This window comes from Myotis myotis, unplaced genomic scaffold (genome assembly GCF_014108235.1).
Source record: "Myotis myotis isolate mMyoMyo1 unplaced genomic scaffold, mMyoMyo1.p scaffold_m19_p_6, whole genome shotgun sequence".
In the NCBI taxonomy this organism is placed as follows: Eukaryota; Metazoa; Chordata; class Mammalia; order Chiroptera; family Vespertilionidae; genus Myotis; species Myotis myotis.
In genome coordinates, this window is record NW_023416368.1 from 86,113,475 (window position 1) to 86,133,544 (window position 20,070).

The window sequence follows — 20,070 nt, forward strand, 5'->3', positions numbered from 1 at the left end:
AATCTCCAGGAGCTGTGGATAGAGTTGGAAGAGATTGTCACGTGCACTGTTCAGTTCTGGCTCCGTGAGCTTGGTGAGATAATGGGAGGAGGAGAGGGAACTACGAGGGAGGAGAGGAGGAAGAGGAGGAGGGACAGAAGGACGGAGAAGGGGAAGGGGGAGTGGGTGGAGGAAGAGGGAAGCAGGGGAAGAAGAGCACAAAGGGAAGTGGAGGAAAGGGGAAGGGGGAGAAAAACAGAAGAGGGGGAGGAGGGCGAAGGAGGAGGGAGGCAGGCAGGGGAGAGGAGGGAAATCTGGGCAAGAAGTCGCAAGGGGTAGGGAAGTTTAGGGAAGAAGGAAAGGGAAGGAAGAGGGGGGACAAGCTTTCTGCCCACGTTTGTGAATGAATGAATCTCAACTCTGAGCTGGCATGACAGTTCCAGTGCTCAGTTTTTTACCTGTAAAATGTGGGTGATCACAGTAGCAGGATAGTTATTGGTCGTTGTTCTGGGCCTGTTGGGATTTGTCTCCTCGAACCCATTCCGCCCACCCTGGAAGGCCCCAGGAACCAATGACAGCATGGGGGAGGGGGGAGGGCGAGTGAGCTCCTGCCAAGCCTTGTCCTCCAAATGGCTCTGGAAACAGGCCCAGGCCTTCTTCCAAGGATTGCACTGAAAAGGTCTGCCAAGCAGGGAAGAAAACAAGCAGGGTGGGGTGGGTAGGAGGGCAGAGAAGGGGGAGCTTGGAGAGAAGCATAGGGCAGAAGCCCTCATGGGCACGGTGCAGGAAAGCAGGACCCAGGAGTCTGCAAAAACAGAGGCCCTCCGGAAGGTCCACTAGCTGGGACTAGGTTGGGGTTTTCTATCTTGGACTTGCCTGCCTCCTGCCTGAGCTTCTGGGAGCCCACGAGGGAGCAGCCAGGACGGCGGCTCTGTGAGCAGCTCCAGGTCAGCCAGGAAACAGGGTACCGGGCAGCCAGGCCGGCGCTGGCCCCACCTGATCAGGAGGGTGCTTTGGGGGGCTCTGGGTGAGCATTAGGATCTTCGGGTGCCAATAAAGGACTCCTGTGGGAGGGTGGGGGTCTGGTGTGTGGATTTTGTTCTCCCTGGGCTCCTGGGGTGTTACATTGAACCTCACTGACAAGATGTTGGGATACAGATTTGGGATTAGCTGGGTCCTGGTAATGTATCTTTCAGACTAAGAAGGTGAGGTTTGAATTTAGGAACGTCTAGGGCCCCAGGCTGTGAGTGTAGGACTCCCAAGGTCACTGGAATGTGGCTTTGAGATCCAAGAGGCTTGGGGCTTGTATTTAGAACAAGCTGGGGCAGGAGTCCAGTCCAGGCGGGCCCGTTTTGTGAACTGGGATTTCCCAGCTCCCCGTGTAGGAATCCGGGATTACATGGGGGGGCGAGGGGCGCGAACGCCCGGAGGCCACGCCCCTCGGCTGCGGGACGCACGTGTTTGCTGGAACGCGCGGTGTGGGGGCGGATGAAGTTTGGTTGTCAAGGAGACAGCCGGCGGCTTCGCCGGGCCGTTCTAGCCCCCGGGTCTCGTTAGCCGTCGCTTCTCTGGCCCGGGGGCCCTCTTGATGGTTGTGGCCTCCGGAAGGGGGCGGGCCTCGGCTCCGCGGCTCCGGAGCGCCCAGGCGGGCAGGTCGGAAGAGGGGCTTTGGGCGGGACTGGGCGCAGTGGGGCGGGGCTGAGGGCGCTAGAGGTGGCCGGGGTGAGTCCCGGAGGGCGACCGGCCGCAGCGTGGGGGTGGGGCCGGCAGCCGGGGATGGAACCTGGAGCTGGAATGCAAGCCGGGTCCGGGGCTGGGGGCGGGTCCGGTTCGGGGTGGGCGGGGGCTGGTGCTGAGGGTCGGGGCTAGAGGCCCGCGTGGGGCGGGGCCCGCCGAGTGGCGGGTGGCGGAGGCGGGACGCTCAGGAAGACCCGGGGCTGGTGGCCGGGCAGGTTGTGGACAGGAAGTGGGGAGGCGTCCCGGACCCGGCGCCGCGGCGAGGTCGAGGCGTGGGGGCGCGGCCTGGCCGAGTGCCCGGGGAGGGCCTGGGTCTGCGGGGCGGACCAGGTGGAGCCAGGCTTTCGGGCCGAGTCCCGAGGGCGGAGCCGGGTCCGGGGTCGCACGGCTGGGTCACGGCATGGGGTGCGACTGACAGTGACGGACAGGGGGGGACAGCTGTGTGCGGGCGTGACCTGGACGCGGACGAACCGGTAGAGAAGTGGGGGCCGGGCCAGGAGCTGGGAGGCCTGTGCCCTACACGGGGCCTGATGGGACCCCGGCCCGGGGGCGGGGTCTGACCGGGACGGGGCCGGTCCCAGACTTGGGGGCGAGGTCTGCGCGGAGCAGGTGGGCCTGAGCCGGGGGCGGGGCCTGCCTGAGCCGGGGGCGGGGCCTGCCTGGCCGCGGGGCGGGGCCTGCCTGGCCGCGGGGCGGGGCCTGCGCGGCCAGCGGCCTCAGCGCTCTCCGCCTCCCCAGGATGCGGGCTCCCGGTGCGGGGACGGCCTCCGTGGCTTCGCTGGGGCTGCTGTGGCTGCTGGGGCTGCCGTGGACCTGGAGCGCGGCGGCGGCACTCTGCGTGTACGTGGGCGGCGGCGGCTGGCGTTTCCTGCGCATCGTCTGCAAGACCGCGAGGCGGGACCTGTTGTGAGTGCCAACCCGGCCTGGCCCCGGCCGTGCTCCCGGGGGCGGAAGGAGGGGGCTGCTGGGGCGGCGTGGGGGTCCCCAGGGCCTGTGGGGAGGGTTTGCACGCGGGGGCGGGGCTCGGGCTCGGCCTGCGAGAGGGACGGGTTGGGGAGCGAGGGGACTTGCAGGTGGCGGCTTGAGGGTCTCTGGAGGGACCTGTGTAGGTTCCCAAGTCCTTGAGGCCACGTGGGAGACCTCAGGGGGCCTGGGGGGGAACTTGGGGGTTGGTCTGTGGGCAGCTGGTAGGAGTCCCATAGAACCGGGGCTGATGGTGAGGCTGTGGGTGTTGGGGGGTGGGGCCTTGGTGGGAGGCCTCTCAGGGCTCCTGGGGGGACTCTGGTAGGTCCCAAGGGGCTCACACGGGCAGCTCGGTCGTCTCTGGAGGCTGTCCAGACTGATTGGACACTTTGGGTCTATTTAGGGCTCTGGGAGAAGGAATGAAAGGGCTTCTTGGGGCATCTGTAAAGGACAGTTAAGGTCTTTGAAGGATGTGTGCCTCTGAGCCATTGACAGGTTTCTCTGTGACCACTGACAGGGGCTCTTTGAGAGTTGGGGTCTGGGCGGGACTTGGGGTTCAGGGTCTGTGGGGAGGTTGCCGTGGGTTCTGGCTTGTGTGGTGGTCTCTGGAGACTGGGATCTCTGGGGAGAGGATTCTGGTGTCATGTGCAGGTGTCCTTGGAAGGTCTCTGGGTCTCTGAGGGTCTGGCTCAAAGAGGCTGGCTGTGGGAGTCTTCTTGTGTGAAGTAGGCATTGCTGGAGGTCCCCGGCGTGCTGCTGTGTCCCAGTTCCCAGAGACGTCTCAGTAGCAGCCCCCATGTTGGGAGAGTGTGTGAGCACCTGCCATGGGTCTGTTGCCTTCACAAGTGTCCTCTCCTCTTGGGGACTTGGGGAGCCCAGATGGAGCCCGTGGCCCTGGCCTCCACTTAGGGTCGCGCACCCAGGAGCATGGCTGGCGGGCCCTCCCTGCCTCCTTGGGCTTGTCAAGGCCCTCGCTCTTCCCCATGGACTGGGTGTATCCATGCCTGGCCCCGTCTTCTCTGGGGACAGGGCCCGAGTGCGGTCCACGCTGAGGCCTTGACACAGGGCTTGGCACACTTTTCTGTGGGAGGCAGCCTTGCGTATGGCCCCACCCCCTGGTCTTCATGCTCTTATCAGATCCCCTTGCTTTGAGTGTGGGCTGGGCCTGGTGGCTCACTTCTAACGGATGGCACACAACAGAGGTGATAGGATGTTACCTGTGAAGAAGACCGAGGCTTCCATGTTGAGTGCTCCCTGGGGGAGAAGCTGGCTGCCACATGGGTTGCAGCACTGGGAGAGGTCCACATAAATGAACTTGGAAGTGAATTCCCTCCTAGTAAAACCTTGAGCTGAGCACAGCCCCAGCTGACACCTTGATTGTAGCCTCAGCTGAGACCCTGAGCCAGACCACCCTGCGAAACCACTTCCAGATTCCTGACGCACAGGAACTGTGAGATAATAAATGTGTGTTGTTTCCAGTGTTCGTTTGGGGAGTAGTTATGCCGCAGTAACTAATGCAGCTTGTATAGCCCACTCCATGCAGCAGGCTTTGTTCTAATGCTCTCTCTTAGCCCTGTAAGGAAGAAGTGCCTATGAAACCTATTTTACAGGTTGGTCAACCGAGGCACAGAGAAGTGAATACATTTGCCCAGGAACACACAGCCAGGGAAGGGCAGGGCTTCAGAGTCCATGTTTTTAGCTGCTATGCTCTGCCCAGGGTGGCTGTATTTAGAGCCTGGGTTCAGAAAATATTTAAGCCCCCTGTCCAAGTTCTTCCAACTGATCTTGTAATTGTGGCATGAAATCTGACCACATGTAACCTGATTGGTTTCTTCTTGCCCCGGGTAAAAACAGAAGGCGGCACAAGGAGCGGAGGGATGAGAAGAGGCCTTGGGAAGGACCCAGAGGCGGAGAGTGGCCTCTTTGTCCCCAGGGTGGGGATGGCTTGGGCTTCTGCCCAGGCATGTGGCTGGAGCTGAGCACTGGCGCTCACTGCTTGCCTGTGTGGGTGTCCTTCAGAGAGCCTGGGGCTCGCGCAGGATGGACTGGTGACAGGCTGAGGGGGTTGGGACCCCGCCTTGAGTGTGACCTGAGTGTGACCAGCCACAGCCTCAGTTCCGGTTTCTTGCTGTATGGTCTGTGGATGGGGAGCCCCCATGCAGGGGCTGCTTTCTGTGGTTCCAAACCTCGCTGATGACCCTCTCCCCATGGCTGTTGCACAAGTACCACCTCATGGAGTTCTTCGGATGCTCTATCAGGGAAGCTCTAAGAGGGGAGCTGGGCACACGGAGGCGTTCAGATGTGCTGGTGCTGATTGCCCTCAGCCGGCGTGGGTGCCTCGGCGGCTCTGTAAGCTGATGTTTACCCGCTTGGTGGCCAGAGTCAGCATGTCTTAACTGGACCGTGGCCCTGTGCCCTGCTGGCCCTTGGATCATCGCCCTTCGAGCCCCAGTTCCTTTATCGGTAAGAGTAGTCTGTGTACAATGCCTGTCCTTCAAGAAGCATGAATTGAGCAACTGCTGTGTGCACCATGGGCACTTGGCCTGCCTTTGTGGCCAGCCTGAGGAGGAGCGTAGGGACCGTGCCAGGGGACCTGGTTCTTGGTTATTCTGTCCCTGACTGTGACCTTGTGATCTCGGGCGTGTTAATTTACTTCTCTGAGCTCTCAGCTCATTCATCTGACAAATGGGGATCTTAGGACCCAACTTTGGAAGGTGACCATAAAGTTAGCATAGTGCTCATCACATAGTAAGTAGTTCCTCAGTAAACGCAAAGGCTGCTCATCTTAGCTCCTCTGTTTATTAGTTGAATGGCTGAGCGATGGGGATCTGACCAGGGAGATGGATGTATAAACAGCTAACTTTTAATATTTTGCATCCTTACTTTTTTTTGTAATAGTTAGTACATAACACATGGTACAGATTTTGAATGTTCTAGAGCTGTGGTCGGCAAACTGCAGCTCGCGAGCCACATGCGGCTTTTTGGCCCCTTGAGTGTGGCTCTTCCTAAGCCTTAGGAGTACCCTAATTAAGTTAATAACAATGTACCTCCCTATATAGTTTAAGTTTAAAAAATTTGGCTCTCAAAAGAAATTTCAATCGTTGTACTGTTGATAATTGGCTCTGTTGACTAATGAATTTGCTGACCACTGTTCTAGAGGGGTGTGCAGTGCCCTCTCTTTGCTGACCCCTGCCCTGCAGTTCCCCTCCTCAGTATCGCTCTTCCAAGATATGATACAGGAATCTATGCAGACCTCGTCTGTTCTTCGTGCCCACAAATGCACACATTCTCCATCCTTTTCCTCCCCTGGTGCTCTCTTTCTTCTTTCTACTTTCATTTTTGGTTTTTACTTTTACTTAAGTCATATACACTTTGGGATGAAAGACTCTAAGCCTATTACCTCAAGTGGCAGCAGCCTGCCCCACTGTCCATCTGCATTTTCCCTTCTTTGCCCAGAATGACTCTCACCTCTTATGTGAATCTGGCCAAGTTTGGCCCCATTTGGGGAAGTGTATTCTGTGATGGGGGAGCAGCAGGCACAGTGCAAGGGCTGACCCCCGGAAGGCTTCCTGGGGGAGGTGGCAAGGATGCTCAGTGAATGGGCCGGCAGGTGAGGCCTGTGCATATGTCAGTGTGCTGGCAGGTAGCATGTGTGCGGATGCTGGGGTTCAGTTGGTCCAAATTCCTGGGGGCAAATTCCTACAAGGACCAAAAACCCTGATCCCTTCCCAGGTGCAGCTGGAGGGGCTCCTAGGGGCTCCCAGGATAAGCAGTGACCTAAGCAGGAAGACTCACAAATGTCATCAGAACGCTGAACCCTTAGTTTTAAAAACTGCAGATGCTTGCAGGCCTGTACATCCTCTCCTCTAACAGACCTGTCTGCCCACCAAGAACCTCGTCTCCCTCCATCCCCCTCTTGCCTGATTCCTGCCACACTGGCCTCTGCCCTGGTTCTCGAATGTGCCTCATTCTCCAGGCCCATTTCTACCTCAGGGCCTTTGTACCGGCTGTGCCCCAGCCTTACCATGGCCTCTTCTTTTCATCTTGCCAGGCCCTGCTGAGAAGTGATCTACCTGGCTCCCCTCAGGGCCACTCCCACCCCTGCCCCCGTCCGCATCACTCTGGCTGCGTCACCCATCAGGGCCTGGTCTCCAGTCAGCGCTTCCTTCATGCTCGTTCATGTCTGAGGAGCGGGTGTGTCTCCTGGAAGTACTGTGAGCCCCTGAGGGTCGGATCTGGTTGTGCCTGAGCCAAAAACTGTACCCAGCACATAATAGGTGCTGGTACACATCAGCTGTCTGCTAAATGGAGGAGGAAGGGAATGAATGAATGAATGAATGAGTGAATGGCAGTGCTGAAGTTTACTGTGAAGATGTTGAGTCCAGGGATGGAAGGAAGCCATTTCAAGGAACCAAGGATGCAAGGGGGAGGCCGTGGGGGTGAAAAGAATGGATTTGATAAGGAATTTGATGATAAAGCAGGTGGGACATGATGGCCAGATGAGGCCTAAACGGAGGTATAGTTGAGACTATGTCTGTATTGTTCAGGGCAAAGCAAGCTGCTATAACAAACAGAACCCCATTATCAGTGTCTTAACAAAGTTTGAGGTTACCTCTCAGAGCCAGAGACTCTGGCACCGGGGCAGGGAGCCACATAAAAACGGGAACCACTCGTTTCTCAAGCTGCCACACCAAGAAATTTAGAAATTAAAGCAATTTTTGTTTACTTAAAACAAAACAAAAAGTTAATTTCTCACTCATCTGACAGCCTGGCATCCTTGGTGGCTGCTCACCTTTACACGGTCATTCAGGGCCCTGGCTACTTCCTCTTGGGGTCTTGCCATCCCCTGCGCCTCTGATCCCCTCATCCGCTAGCATGTTGGGAAGTGGAAGTGAGACGAACCTGCTTCAAATGCTCCTTGAGTTGTATCCCCCCTGTCTTGACAACAGGTCTCTTGGCCCCACCGGGGAGAAGCCACCCCTCCCCTGGCCACCTGTGTCTATTGCCATTGAGTGACTTGGGGGTGGAGCAGCTGCCCAGCTCGTGGCTGGACCCCGGGGTCTGGTTGGGGCAGATGGCGCCTGAGGAGTCCGGCAGGTGTGCTTGGTGCGTCCCAAAGGAGAGAAACAAAGACAGGACTAGGCCTCGGCTCCCTCAGCATCACGGAGGGCCTGGCCAGCTGTGAGAATCTGCTGCTTTCTGGGCTGGTTGGTAGATGGACCTAGGTCCCTGCAAAGCCCACCAACCAAAGGGTCCTCCTTGAACCCTCCTGGTCTGGGGGGTACAGGGACCTTTTCTTCCACTTTCTCCAGATGTGGCACAGAGGCTTGGGGTGGTCTCCTGGGGGCCTGGCCAGGTACCCAGTAATGCCGTCCCCTCCGTCCCCCCTCCCAGTGGCCTCTCTGTGCTGATCAGAGTGCGCCTGGAGCTGCGGCGGCACCAGCGAGCCCGCCACACCATCCCAGGGATCTTCCAGGCAGTGGCGCGGCAGCAGCCAGACCGGCTGGCCCTGGTGGACGCAGGCACCGGTGTGTGCTGGACCTTCGCGCAGCTGGACGCCTACTCCAATGCTGTGGCCAATGTCTTCCACCAGCTGGGCCTCGGGCCGGGCGATGTGGTGGCCATCTTCCTGGAGGGCCGGCCGGAGTTTGTGGGTCTGTGGCTGGGCCTGGCCAAGGCTGGCGTGGAGGCCGCTCTGCTCAACGTCAACCTGCGGCGCGAGCCCCTCGCCTTCTGCCTGGGCACCTCGGGCGCCAAGGCCCTCATCTTCGGAGGGGAGCTGGCAGCAGGTGAGGCTGGGTGCAGGCATTATCCTGGGCAGGGCTGTGGCTGCTCAGGGCAAGGAGACAGTGCACCTCAGCCCTTAGGAGGGGCCGGCCCATCCTTGACCATGACACGTCTGTTTTGGGCTGCAGTGGTGGCTGAGGTGAGTGGACAGCTGGGGAAGAGCCTGCTCAAGTTCTGCTCTGGAGACTTGGGTCCTGAGGGCAGCTGGCCGGACACCCAGCTCCTGGACCCGCTGCTAAAGGAGGCATCCACGGCCCCCCTGGCCCAGTCCCCTGGGAAGGGCATGGATGGTGAGTCCAAGGTGGGGCCCCTCTCCCCCACCAATGCCCACGCTGTCCCCTCACCCCACCTTCCCAGCACCTGGTCGCCAACACCCTCATCTCCTGCAGATCGACTCTTCTACATCTACACGTCGGGGACCACGGGGCTACCCAAGGCCGCCATTGTCGTGCACAGCAGGTGAGGGGCCCATGGCGCCCCAGTCCGGAGGATGACTCCAGGTCGTCTCATAGCCTGGTTCCCCAGCCCCATAAATCCCACTGCCCTATTCCTGGTGCTCTGGGGCTCCTCGTTGCCGCACCTCTTCCCCACATCCAGCCCATTAGCGGGGCCTGTCCCGCAATCTGTCCACTTCCCCCTCCTCCTCCCCCCACTCTACCCGGACCTGCCCCAGTCCCTCTTTAGCATCCTGCTGCCCCTGAAGGCTCTGCTCCCCTCAGTGGCCACAGGAAGGTTTAACGACTTGATTCAGACACCCCCCGCCCCCGCCCAGACCTCCCTGTACCTGCCTTGGCCTTCAGAGTAAAACCCCCGTTCATGTTGTGTGGCCCTGCCACTTCTCTGATGTTTTCTTCCTTTCCATCCCTTGCTCACTGTCTTCTCGGCCACTCACAGTTCCTCAATCTGGCCAGGCTCCTCTGGTCTCAGGGCCTTTACAGGTGCTATGCCCACTGCCTGCTTGCCCTTCCCTAGCTCGCCCCCTCAGCTCCTTGCCAGGCCTTAGCTAATGTGTCACTTCCCCAGGCAGGATCCCCACCCTCCCTGGCTGTGTCACCTTCAGCCCCTCTCTGTCCCTTAGCCCCGGTACATCCCTCAGGGCACACAGCACCATGGACAGTTCTGTGTTCGCTGCATGTGCCTCTCGGCCAGCCCGCAAGCCTGGGAATTGGGCTGGCTCTGCCTGGCGTGCTGCACACTCCCCCCTTCCCATGCCCTGGAGGATGTAGGTCCCAGCCCCTGCACTCCTGCCCTCAGGTACTACCGCATCGCAGCCTTTGGCCACCACGCCTACAGCATGCGCCCGTCAGACGTGCTCTACGACTGCCTGCCCCTGTATCACTCCGCAGGTACCAGGGGGTGCTGGGGAGGGGGGGACAGGACAGGGGCCGGGAACCCCTCACCAAGCTTGCCTTCTGCAGGGAACATCATGGGCGTGGGACAGTGTCTCCTCTACGGGATGACGGTGGTCCTCCGCAAGAAGTTCTCAGCCAGCCGCTTCTGGGACGACTGCGTCAAGCACAACTGCACGGTCAGGCCCGCCCCTCCCGCGGGTCCTCCACTGCGGCGCGGCCCCCTCTCCCACCCCCTCCAGGGCTCCTGATGGGGACAGAGGGTGACCAGTGTTTCTTGAGCTCTGTGTCCAGCCCAGGGCTAACCCTTTGCTCACGTTGGGAGTGGGCAAAGACTTCACACCCATTTTGCACTTGGGGATTGCACATGGGGAAGGCTTGCAGTGTAACTGCAATTGGGCTCCACTTCCCTGTGCCCTGGGCCCCTCCTTCCCTCCTGGGTCTTCCCTACAGGCTCTGAATGGAAATGAGACCAGCGGACTCAGTCACCACCCTGGGCTATTTAATATTTAAGGCCACAAGGCGTGGGGACTTCCAGGTGGGGTGCGCATGAGGCAGAGGTGGAGGACATTTTCTGTTCCTGACACCAGGCGGGCTAAGACACATCCCTTCCCCCCGCCCCCATGAGGAGGGTTTCACCACTGTGATGGGGTGGAAATACAGATACTAGCCTCTGTCTCCAAGAAGAGGGAGGGGGAGGGGGAGCGGGGAGAGAATGGGACTGCAAGTTGGCAGGTGCTATCCCACAGTGGACAGGTGGGGCCCAGCGAGGTTCAGCCACCATCCCAGGTCACAAAGCTGGGCAGGGGCTCTCGGCAGGGCATCCTGGGGGACCCCTTGGGGCAATGACTGTATTCTCTGCTTTTGAGGATTTATGTTCTGCTTGGGCTGAGGTCTTGGGTGACGTTGCTAATCTGAATCTTGAAATGCAGACAGTCTGGGGTTTTACCTTACTTACTGAGAGTTGCAAATGCATGTAAATGTGGACAGGAAAGTATGAGGGATTCCTGAGCACCTGTCACTCCCTCCCCGCCCCCACCCAGATCCCAGATCCCAGTCCCTCCTGCAGCATTGTGAAGCCGCCCAGACAGCAGCATGCTTCCTGCATAGCTGTTTCAGTGAAACCTCTGAGAGATGATGACCTTTTTAAAAATGGAGGTGAAATCCACATAACATAAAATTAGCCATTTTAAAGTGAACAGTTCATCATCTAGTACCTTCACAATGTTGTGCAACCATCACCGCTATCTAGTTCCAGAACATGTTTATCACCCCAAAAGGAAAACCTGTACCCATGAGCAGTCACTCCCGCCCCGCTCCCCTAGCCCTGGCATCCACTAATCTGCTTTCTGTTTCTGTGGATTTGCCTGTTCTGGAAATTTCCTGTGAATGGAATAATATACTGTGTGGCTGTTTGTGTCTGTGGAGGACTGATTTTAAAACAAAAGATTTAAAAGCAGAGTGTCAAAGAGATGTCTGTATACCCATGTTCATAGCAGCATCATTCACAATAGCTGAAACATGGAAGCAACTCAACTGTCCATTGACAGATGAATGGAGAAGCAGATGTGGTCCATCCACACAGTAGAATATTATTCAGCCATAAAAGGAAGGAAATTCTGACACATGCTACAATGTGCATGAACCTTGAGGACATTGTGCTAAGTGAATAAGCCAGGCACAAAGGGCAAATACTGTGTGACTCCACTTACGTGAAATCGGTAGAGTAGTCAGATTCATAGATACAGTTGGTAGAATAGTGGGTGCCAGCACTGGGGGCTGGGGATGAGGAGTAAATGTTTAATGGAGACAGAGTTTTAGTTTGGGAAGATGAGAAGTTTTGGAGATGGATGGTGCGATGGATGTTGAACAGTGTGAATGTACTTTATGCCACTGAACTATTCACTTAAAAATGGTTAAGCCCATGCCCCAGCCGGTTTGGCTTAGTGGATAGAGCGTCGACCTGTGGTCCCGGGTTCAATTCTAGTCAAGGGCACATGCTCTGGTTGTGGGCTCGATCCCCAGTAGGGAGCATGCAGGAGGCAGCCAAACAATGATTCTCTCTCATCATTGATGTTTCTATCTCTCTCTCCCTCTCCATTTCTCTCTGAAATCAATAAAAATACATATTTTTAAAAAATGGTTAAGCCTTGCCCTGGCCGGTGTTGCTCACAGTGGTTAGAACGTTGGCCTGAGCACTGAAGGGTTGTGGGTTTGGTTCCCGGTCAAGGGTATATATCTGGGTTGCAGGTTCCATCCCCCGACCCGGTTAGGAAGCATGGGGAAGGCAACCAGTCTATGTGTCTCTCTAATGCTGCTTCCCTCCGCCCCTCCTTCCCTGTTTCCCTCCCTCCCTCCCCCTCTTTACAATTCAATGGAAAAAATATCCTCGGGTGAGAATTAACAAAAAGAATAAAAATAAAGTGGTTAAGCAGGTGTGGCTTAGTTGGTTGTATAAAATTACCCTGACTCAGCGGTGTCCTAGCTGGGGGTCCCAGGTTGATGATCAGCTCCCAGCTCCTGTCCAGGTACTCCCTGCAGAGGGCGTCAATGAGCAGGTGACTTGGAGGGCACCTGGGTGGGGCTCGTCCGCTGTGATTGAGAGGCAGCACAGAGTACACAGAGTATGTGCCTGACTGGTCCCGCCCCAGGGGCGGTGCTGCGGGCAGCCTGGGTTCAGCTGGCCGGGCTCTGGGGACGGCGTGGAGCACATGGGCTCTGGGCTGAGTTGCCCTGTGGGGTGTGGTGTCAGTGCTGAGGCTCACCTTCGTGGCCTGCGTGCAGCACATAAGGTGTCCCCAGGAAGCAGCATGGGATAGAGAGACGGTGAGGGGCAGAGGGGGAACCAAATGCATCATTTACGGAGAAGGCCTGTTGAGGCCCCTTTGGAGGACTGGGCTGTTTCCCCACAGTCATGAACCTTAGGGCTGTTTTGTTCTAGTGCCCAGGATGGGCGCGGGGGTTGTCCTGGGGTGTCAGGCTCCATGGCGTGCTCCCTCTCTGCCAGGTGGTCCAGTACATCGGGGAGATCTGCCGTTACCTGTTGAAGCAGCCAGTGCGTGAGGCAGAGGGGCAGCACCAGGTGCGCCTGGCCGTGGGCAATGGGCTGCGGCCCGCCATCTGGGAGGAGTTCACAGAGCGGTTCGGTGTGCGCCAGATTGGCGAGTTCTATGGGGCCACCGAGTGCAACTGCAGCATCGCCAACATGGATGGGAAGGTGAGCGTGGCAGGGTGTCTGGCACGAGTCCGGGTTTGGGAATCGCTGTGGCCCGGAGCACAATGGCGGGTTAAGAGGGCTTCTGGGCTGCCCCCCCCCCCCATGTGGGGACCCTCTTCTCGTACACACAGTCATGTAACTGTCACCCCTGAGTTCCAGTCCATGGAGTGGCTGTGTGCGCTAGGCAGCTGCCTCAGTTCCCACCTGGGGAGGTGGCAGGGAGGCAGGGCTCACGGGCACCAAGGGAGCAGGTTGGGTGCTGATCCCCTCCTACTGGACAGGTCTCAGGCTCCTTGTTTTTTGGGGGGCTTTGTTTGTTTTTTCTTCTATAACGAGGGTTTAATAGCTCATTGGGTGTGTTCTACTTACTCAACAGCATGAGCTCAGTGCAGCGCCCCTCGCTGGCGCTCTCTGCAAACAGATGCTTTCATGATTAGCAGTTACCTCCTTTCTGCCCTTACTCCTCTCCCTTCCCAACCTCCTCCTCCTCGAGGCCAGGACCAGATGAGAATAATAAGAAAGCAAGCACCAGGGCCAGAATTCTTTTCTGTCTTGCTGGCTGCTGGGACCCCGGCACCTGACTACAAGGCCTGGCCCCCACAGCGCATATCTGTTGAGTGGACCTCCCCAAGGGCCGCCGTGGCCTCCCTAGCACAGGTTGCTACTGTAACAAACATGCCCAACAGGCGTAGCGGCACAAACCCATCAGACAGGCGTTTTTGCTCAGAGACTGATCCAGGCCGGCTGACATGCTGCGGGCAGTGAGCAGCAGTCCGCCAGTGTCCCCACGTGGCTCCAGAGTCACTCCGGGTGCCCACTTCAGCCAGTGTGGAGGGTTTTGTGGACCAGGAAGCGGCAGCAAGCCAGCAGGTCACCTGCAACTGTAAGGGAGACTGAGAAGGTGGGAGGAGGAGTCCTAGGGAGTACTCTACTTAATTCCCCCCTTTTCAGGTCACCCAGGGTCACAGAGCTGGGGTGACACTGGGGGCGCTATTCCAGGCCCTGGGGCAGGAAAGGCGGCGTGTTATGGGGGAGGACACTGCCACCCTGGAGCTCCTTGCCGACAGTTCTCCTTGCTCCAGGTGGGCTCCTGTGGCTTCAACAGCCGCATCCTGCCCCACGTGTACCCCATCCGGCTGGTGAAGGTCAATGAGGACACCATGGAGCTACTGCGAGATGCCCAGGGCCTCTGTATCCCATGCCAGGCAGGTGAGCGGGCCCTCACTCAGTCTTCCCGGAGCTGGGGTCCCTGCCCTCTGCCCTCCTAGTGCAACCTGAGTGTGGCCTCCTCCCCAGGGGAACCCGGCCTCCTCGTGGGCCAGATCAACCAGCGGGACCCATTGCGTCGCTTCGATGGCTACATCAGCGAGAGCGCCACCAGCAAGAAGATTGCCCACAGCGTCTTCTGCAAGGGCGACAGTGCCTACCTCTCAGGTGTGCACACCCTAGGGGCTGGCTGTGGGGATGGTGGCTGTCATCTCACCTTCCCCTCCCACCTCTGCCAGGTGATGTGCTGGTGATGGATGAGCTGGGCTACATGTACTTCCGGGACCGAAGTGGGGATACCTTCCGCTGGCGTGGGGAGAATGTCTCCACCACCGAGGTGGAGGGTGTGCTGAGCCGCCTGCTGGGCCAGACGGATGTGGCCGTGTATGGGGTGGCCGTGCCAGGCAAGCTGGGGCTGTGGGGGTGGTCCTAGGGTATGGCAGCCCCAAGGGAGCCCAGACAGGAGGAGCTTGAAGGTACAGGTGCCCTTGGGCAGTACACATCCTGGACAATTACACACAACAGCCTGGGTGGGTGCCGCTGGAACTGGAGTCCCCCCTCTTGTGTGATTTGAGCCTCCGTTTCCTCATCCAGAAAATGGGATCATGAAAGCGACTCTGACTCAGGGTTGCAGGAGTGTAGCAGGAGCTCAACAAAATGTTTTCTGCTTTGGCCAGTGTTAGCCCAGGTGGAAGGGACTGGAGATCAGAGGCCAGGGGCTGCAGGGGCTGCTGTGTGTGTGTCTGGTCCCATGGTGGGTAAGGGATGGTGTTCTCAACTGAGCCTCTGTTTCTAGGAGTAGAAGGCAAAGCAGGCATGGCGGCCATTGCGGACCCCCATGGCCAGCTGAGCCCCAATGCACTGTACCAGGAGCTACAGAAGGTGCTAGCACCCTATGCCCGGCCCATCTTCCTGCGTCTCCTGCCTCAGATGGACACCACAGGTTCGCCGCACCCCTCCCCCACTCCCGTATTTGTCCTGGTTCAGGCACTCAGGCCAAGTCTAACATAGTGGTTCACAGCCAGCTGGCACTATGGGCTTGTGCAGGACCCTTCTCTTGTTTTACTTACATATTTACTCCCATTCCTCATTCCCAACCACACTAGACATCCTTCAGTTTTTGGTGTGTCTTTATTTTCTGCATTTTTCTGATGGAAGTTTGAGCAAATCATCTCACACCTCTGATCTTTCTTGGATCTTTCACCCATCTTTGTATTGCCTCTTTTTCTTTTTGATTTGTGGGAGTTCTTCAAAATGGTCTGGATATTACTTACTTAGCAATTTCAGACATTGTAAGTCTCTTCTCCTATTTGGGAGTCTGTGAACTTTATCCACTATAGCCTTTGTTGAAAAGAAACCCTTAGTTTTGTTACATACTTATCATTTTTTTGTTTTATTTTGTTTTGTTAATCCTCACTCGATATTTTTTCCATTGATTTTTAGAGAGAGAGATGGAGGGAAGGAGGGAGGGGGAGAGAGAAACATCAATGTGAGAGAGACACATTGACTGGTTGTCTCCTGCACATGCCCTGACTGGGGTCTGGGATTGAACTTGTAACCCAGGTATGTGCCCTTGACCAGGAATCAAGCCCACAACCCTTCAGTGCACAGGCCGACACACTAACCTCTGAGCTAGGGCCATATTTATTCTTTTAAAAAATCTTATGGTTTGTGCTTTTGAATTTTTGTTTAAAAAAAACCCACACAGACCTGCCTGGCCTGCGCAGCGTGGTGGTTGAGCGACGGCCTATGAACCAGGAGGTCATGGTTCGATTCCTGGTTGGGGCACATGCCCGGGTTGCAGGCTCAATCCTCAGTGTGGGTCATGCAGAGGACAGCTGATCAATGATTCTCTCTCATCATTGATGTGTCTGTCTCTCTTCCTCTCCCTTCCTCTCTGAAATCAATAAAAATATATTTAAAAAACAACAGACCTTCCCAACTCTAGAGCACGTAGGTGTTCTCCCTGGCTTTTTAATACTAACCCCAGTCCTATCTTTTACAAAACCCTTCTTTAATCATCCACTGCAGGGGTGCAAACTTTTTCTTAGACCCTGGATAGTAAATATTTTCAGTTTTGTGGGCCATACACTCTCTGCCCCAACTACTCCGGCCTGCCTTGTAGCACAAAAGCAGCCTAGACAGTGTGTAGGTGAATGGGCATGGCTTTGTGCCTATGAAACTTTATTTACTGAACAGGCGGTGGATTGAATTTGGTCCTTGGGCTTTAAGTTGCTGACCCCTGACCTATTGTGTGACAGACCCTTCTCTGCCTCGGTCTCATTGGGGGGCCGGGGGGGCGGGGGCGGGGAGTAGACAGGTAACCAGGCAGCGAGTGCACAGTTTCCGGCTGTGATGAGGATGGTCAGAGAGGCCTCCCTTGAAGGAGGGGACATGAAGCTCGGGCCGGAAGGACATGGAGGAGTTGGGCAGGCAAATCGGGGAAGAATGTTCCTGGCCGCGGGGAGGGCATATGCAAAAGCCTGGAGTCACGGGAGAGGATGGTGAGTTGGGGGCTCCTGAAAGCCACCTGCCTCGCCCTCACCTCCCCCTGCACCCCACAGGCACCTTCAAGATCCAGAAGACACGGCTGCAGCATGAAGGCTTTGACCCATCCCAGACCTCAGACCGACTCTTCTTCCTGGACCTGAAGCAGGGACACTACCTGCCCCTGGACCAGGGTGTCTACACCCAGATCTGCTCGGGCTCCTTCTCCCTTTGAAGCTCCTCCTTTGCTGGCCAGAGACTCCCGGCCAGGCCCCTCAAGCCAGGTGGGCTGGAGCCAGACAGCTCTGCCCTGTCCTGGGGCGGAGAAACTGGACCCCAGGAGGAGCCCGTCTCCCCTGCCTGGTCCTCTGAGCTGTCTCCTTGCCCCTCTCTGCCTGTCTTCTGCTGTGTCTATGTCTCTTTCTCCTCTCTGCTTCCTGGCCGTGGCCTCCCCGCTGTCCCCATCTGCCCTCACCTTTCCCCTCTTTTCCTCCATCTCCCCTCTCTCCTCCTCTGTTCTCCTGTGAAGTGCAGAGCAGACATTTCCTGGGACCCGGCGTTTGCTTGGGGCCTCCATCCATCATCCCTGCTGAGCCTTAGACCCAGAGTGGGGCCTTCCCACTTCCCCTCAGCTGTGCCTTACGGAGCCCCACCCAGTCCAGTCTTCTGAGGCTGCTGGGTTCCAGGATGTGTAGTCCCATGTGAAATCCAGGCAGGCCCTCTGCCCGCCCTGCCAAATGGAGGCGCCAGAGTGGTCTGCTTTCCCCACCCAGTGCAGGGGCATCGGCAGGGACCTCCGGGTCAGCTGGAAATCGCTCCTAAGCCAAACCCGTTGCCTTTTGCACTTCCCATCCCTGGTGGGTCCCCCCTGCCTGGCCTGCCTTTCCTGATGTCCTGGACGCTTCCAGAATTGCTGTGACCATTTGGATGTTGCCTCTACCTGGATGTCCCTGTTCAGGCATCTGCACAGAGCTCCTGCTGGAGGGACCCTGAAGACTGTGCTGGGTGGCTGCTTGCCCACCACTCAGATGCTCACCCTGGAAGAGGCTTCTTGGGTGTCCCCATCCAGCACAGCTGCTGTGGGACCCGTGGGAGTGGCAGCAATGGGGGGGGGGGGGGGCTGCCATTGGTGGCATCCAAAATGGCCTCAGGGGTTCCAGTCATTGAATGTCCCTACTGGCCTTGCTAGTGACAGCCTGGACCTTGTGTTGGTGGTGACATCCTAGACAATCCAGCCTGCCTTGGTGGCTCATCCCGTACTCCTACTGGGGCTGGCCACTCTGACTGCCTGTCAATCCTCCAACAGTGCCGTCCAGCACCTAGAACAAAAAGCAGTAGGGCCAGTAGCCAGTGACCCTGCATTGTTTTGCATGGGCCTTCCCAAGCACCAAGGTTTTGTTTTATAGTTGAGTTTAAGAAATAAAGCTGCAGACTATCCGATGCCTGATGTGAGCCCAGTTGTTCACTGTCCCCATGTGCACAGAAACCTGAGTCTCTGAAGACAGGATCCTCACTGGGGAACATGCTGCACCAGAGACGAGCGAGGCAGATTTGGCCTTTTCTTGTTGCCCTCTGTTGCCTGTTCTTACACCAGTATGGCCTCTGGGAGGAGGGGGACTCAGGTTAGCATTCTCACCGCTACCTTTAGCCTCTGGGGCCTCACAAAGCCCTGTTCTGACCTCAGTGGTCCTAGAGGAGAGTCGGCCAATCTGCCTGTTGGTTTCAACAGCTGCACAAAATGGCCCAAAACAGAGCGTGTGTTGTGGGTGGCACGGTTTGCTGCCCCAGGAAGGGTGCCCCTCTGTGTATGGGGCCAGCAGGTGTGGCTGTAGCTCTGGGTGACTGAGCTGGAATATTAACCCAGGACATTGAGCTCCAGAGTCTCAACTTCTACCTTCTGCTGTTCCCTCCAGTATTAGTGTCTCATCTTGTCTCCACTTCAGAGGACAGAGGAAGAAATGTTTGTGACAGCAGAACATTGGCTGGGAGGGGTACTGAGTGGGTGAACCTGGGGGTGTATCGGGGGACGGACAGGGCCTTGGCTGGGTCAAGGCTAGATGAACCATCAATGTGTGGGGTGGGTCTTTGGATGCCCGGTCTGCAAGGAGAGGGAGGTAAGATAGAGCTCTCTGAGATGCCCAGTGAGGGGAGGAGAAGGGCCTGCTGCCAGTGAGCATGGAGCACTCTGGTGTCCTTACAAGCACGGGTGTTCTGGATAACATCCCCACTCCATAGTGTCATCATGGTCCCCCCATACAGATAAGGAAACGAGCACGGAGAGGGGAATGAGGTCATTGCCAGGGTCTCCTGTCGAGAAAGTGGTCCTGTGGGGACCTTGGAGAGTTCCCAAAGCCTGTGACTCCAGCTGCAAAAACTAAATTAAGTTCCTTCCCAGATGGTGATAAAAACATTCCTGATGACAGTTAGGATCAGGCTCTATGTTGTGTGTGTGTGTTTTTAAGTCAGAGACTCCATGAGAGCAGTTTTCAGTTTACAGAAAAATGAGTGGAAAGCACAGAGTTCCTACCTATCTTCTCGCTGTTATTAACATCTTGCATTAGTGCTACATTTGTTACAGTTGATGAGCCAATATTGATTCATTTACTCAAGCCTGCAGTTTAAATTAAGGTTCACTGTGTTCTAAATTCTATTTCAACTAGTGCAGTGGTTCTCAACCTTGGCTGCACATTAGAATCACCCGGGAATCTTTTTAAAATCCTGATTTCTGGGCCTCATCCAACGGAAATTCTGTTTCTTTCTTATGGGGTGAGGCCACAACATTGGTAACAAAGAAACAGAATTTCCGGAGGATGAGGCCCAGAAATCAGGATTTTAAAAAGATTCCCAGGTGATTCTAATGTGCAGCCAAGGTTGAGCACCACTGCTCTAAACATTCTCTGTGCTCCATTTCTTCATTCCTTCCACCCCCACTCCAAACAACCACTGATTTTTTTTCTGTCTCCATAGTTTTGCCTTTTCAGACCGGCTTCTTTTACTTGACAAGATGCATTTAAGATTCCTCCGTGGCTTGACAGCTCTGTCTTTTATGCCAAATGCGAAGCTCTATCCTATCTGAGCTGGTCTGGGGGCTCCTCCAGGCAAGAGCCAGGGTGGAGGCATCTGGGGCCTCCATGAGACAGAGGTCCCCTGGGAGAACCTGCAGAAGGAAGTGAACATACAGGTTTTCAGTCCCACTCTGTCCTAGGCATAACTCCAGACTTTCAAGGCATCAGTGAATAAAACAAACCCTGCCCTCGTGGAGCTTATATTTTAACTAGAGGCCCA

The 20,070-nt window shown here is 56.7% G+C and overlaps 1 protein-coding gene across 6 annotated transcripts; it reads left to right on the plus strand.

Annotated features, from left to right (window-relative positions):
• The first annotated feature begins 715 nt into the window (after positions 1 to 715).
• On the plus strand, positions 716 to 18,226 carry SLC27A1 (solute carrier family 27 member 1). Of its 6 annotated transcripts, none has more exons than XM_036312593.1 (13): positions 716 to 926; positions 2,455 to 2,622; positions 8,074 to 8,468; positions 8,595 to 8,756; positions 8,856 to 8,925; positions 9,721 to 9,812; positions 9,885 to 9,994; positions 12,823 to 13,032; positions 14,115 to 14,241; positions 14,329 to 14,466; positions 14,538 to 14,702; positions 15,095 to 15,241; positions 16,863 to 17,020. In XM_036312593.1, exons 2-13 carry the CDS (start codon positions 2,456 to 2,458, stop codon positions 17,018 to 17,020), a joined length of 1,941 nt encoding a protein of 646 aa, XP_036168486.1. In that variant the 5' UTR covers positions 716 to 926; position 2,455. The 6 variants fall into 6 exon arrangements, with proteins under 6 accessions (XP_036168486.1, XP_036168489.1, XP_036168484.1 ...); XM_036312591.1 differs by lacking the exon at positions 716 to 926 and adding an exon at positions 1,477 to 1,632 and having other exon boundaries at positions 16,863 to 18,226; XM_036312595.1 differs by lacking the exon at positions 716 to 926 and adding an exon at positions 1,665 to 1,701.
• Positions 18,227 to 20,070: the final 1,844 nt, after the last annotated feature.

Coding starts and splice junctions, on each gene's coding strand:
- SLC27A1 (XM_036312591.1), top strand. CDS start 1,568: ATGGTTGTGGCCTCCGGAAGGGGGCGGGCCTCGGCTCCGCGGCTCCGG. Junction 9,813..9,884: donor GCCCCTGTATCACTCCGCAG/GTACCAGGGGGT, acceptor TGCCTTCTGCAG/GGAACATCATGGGCGTGGGA. Junction 14,467..14,537: donor CGACAGTGCCTACCTCTCAG/GTGTGCACACCC, acceptor CACCTCTGCCAG/GTGATGTGCTGGTGATGGAT.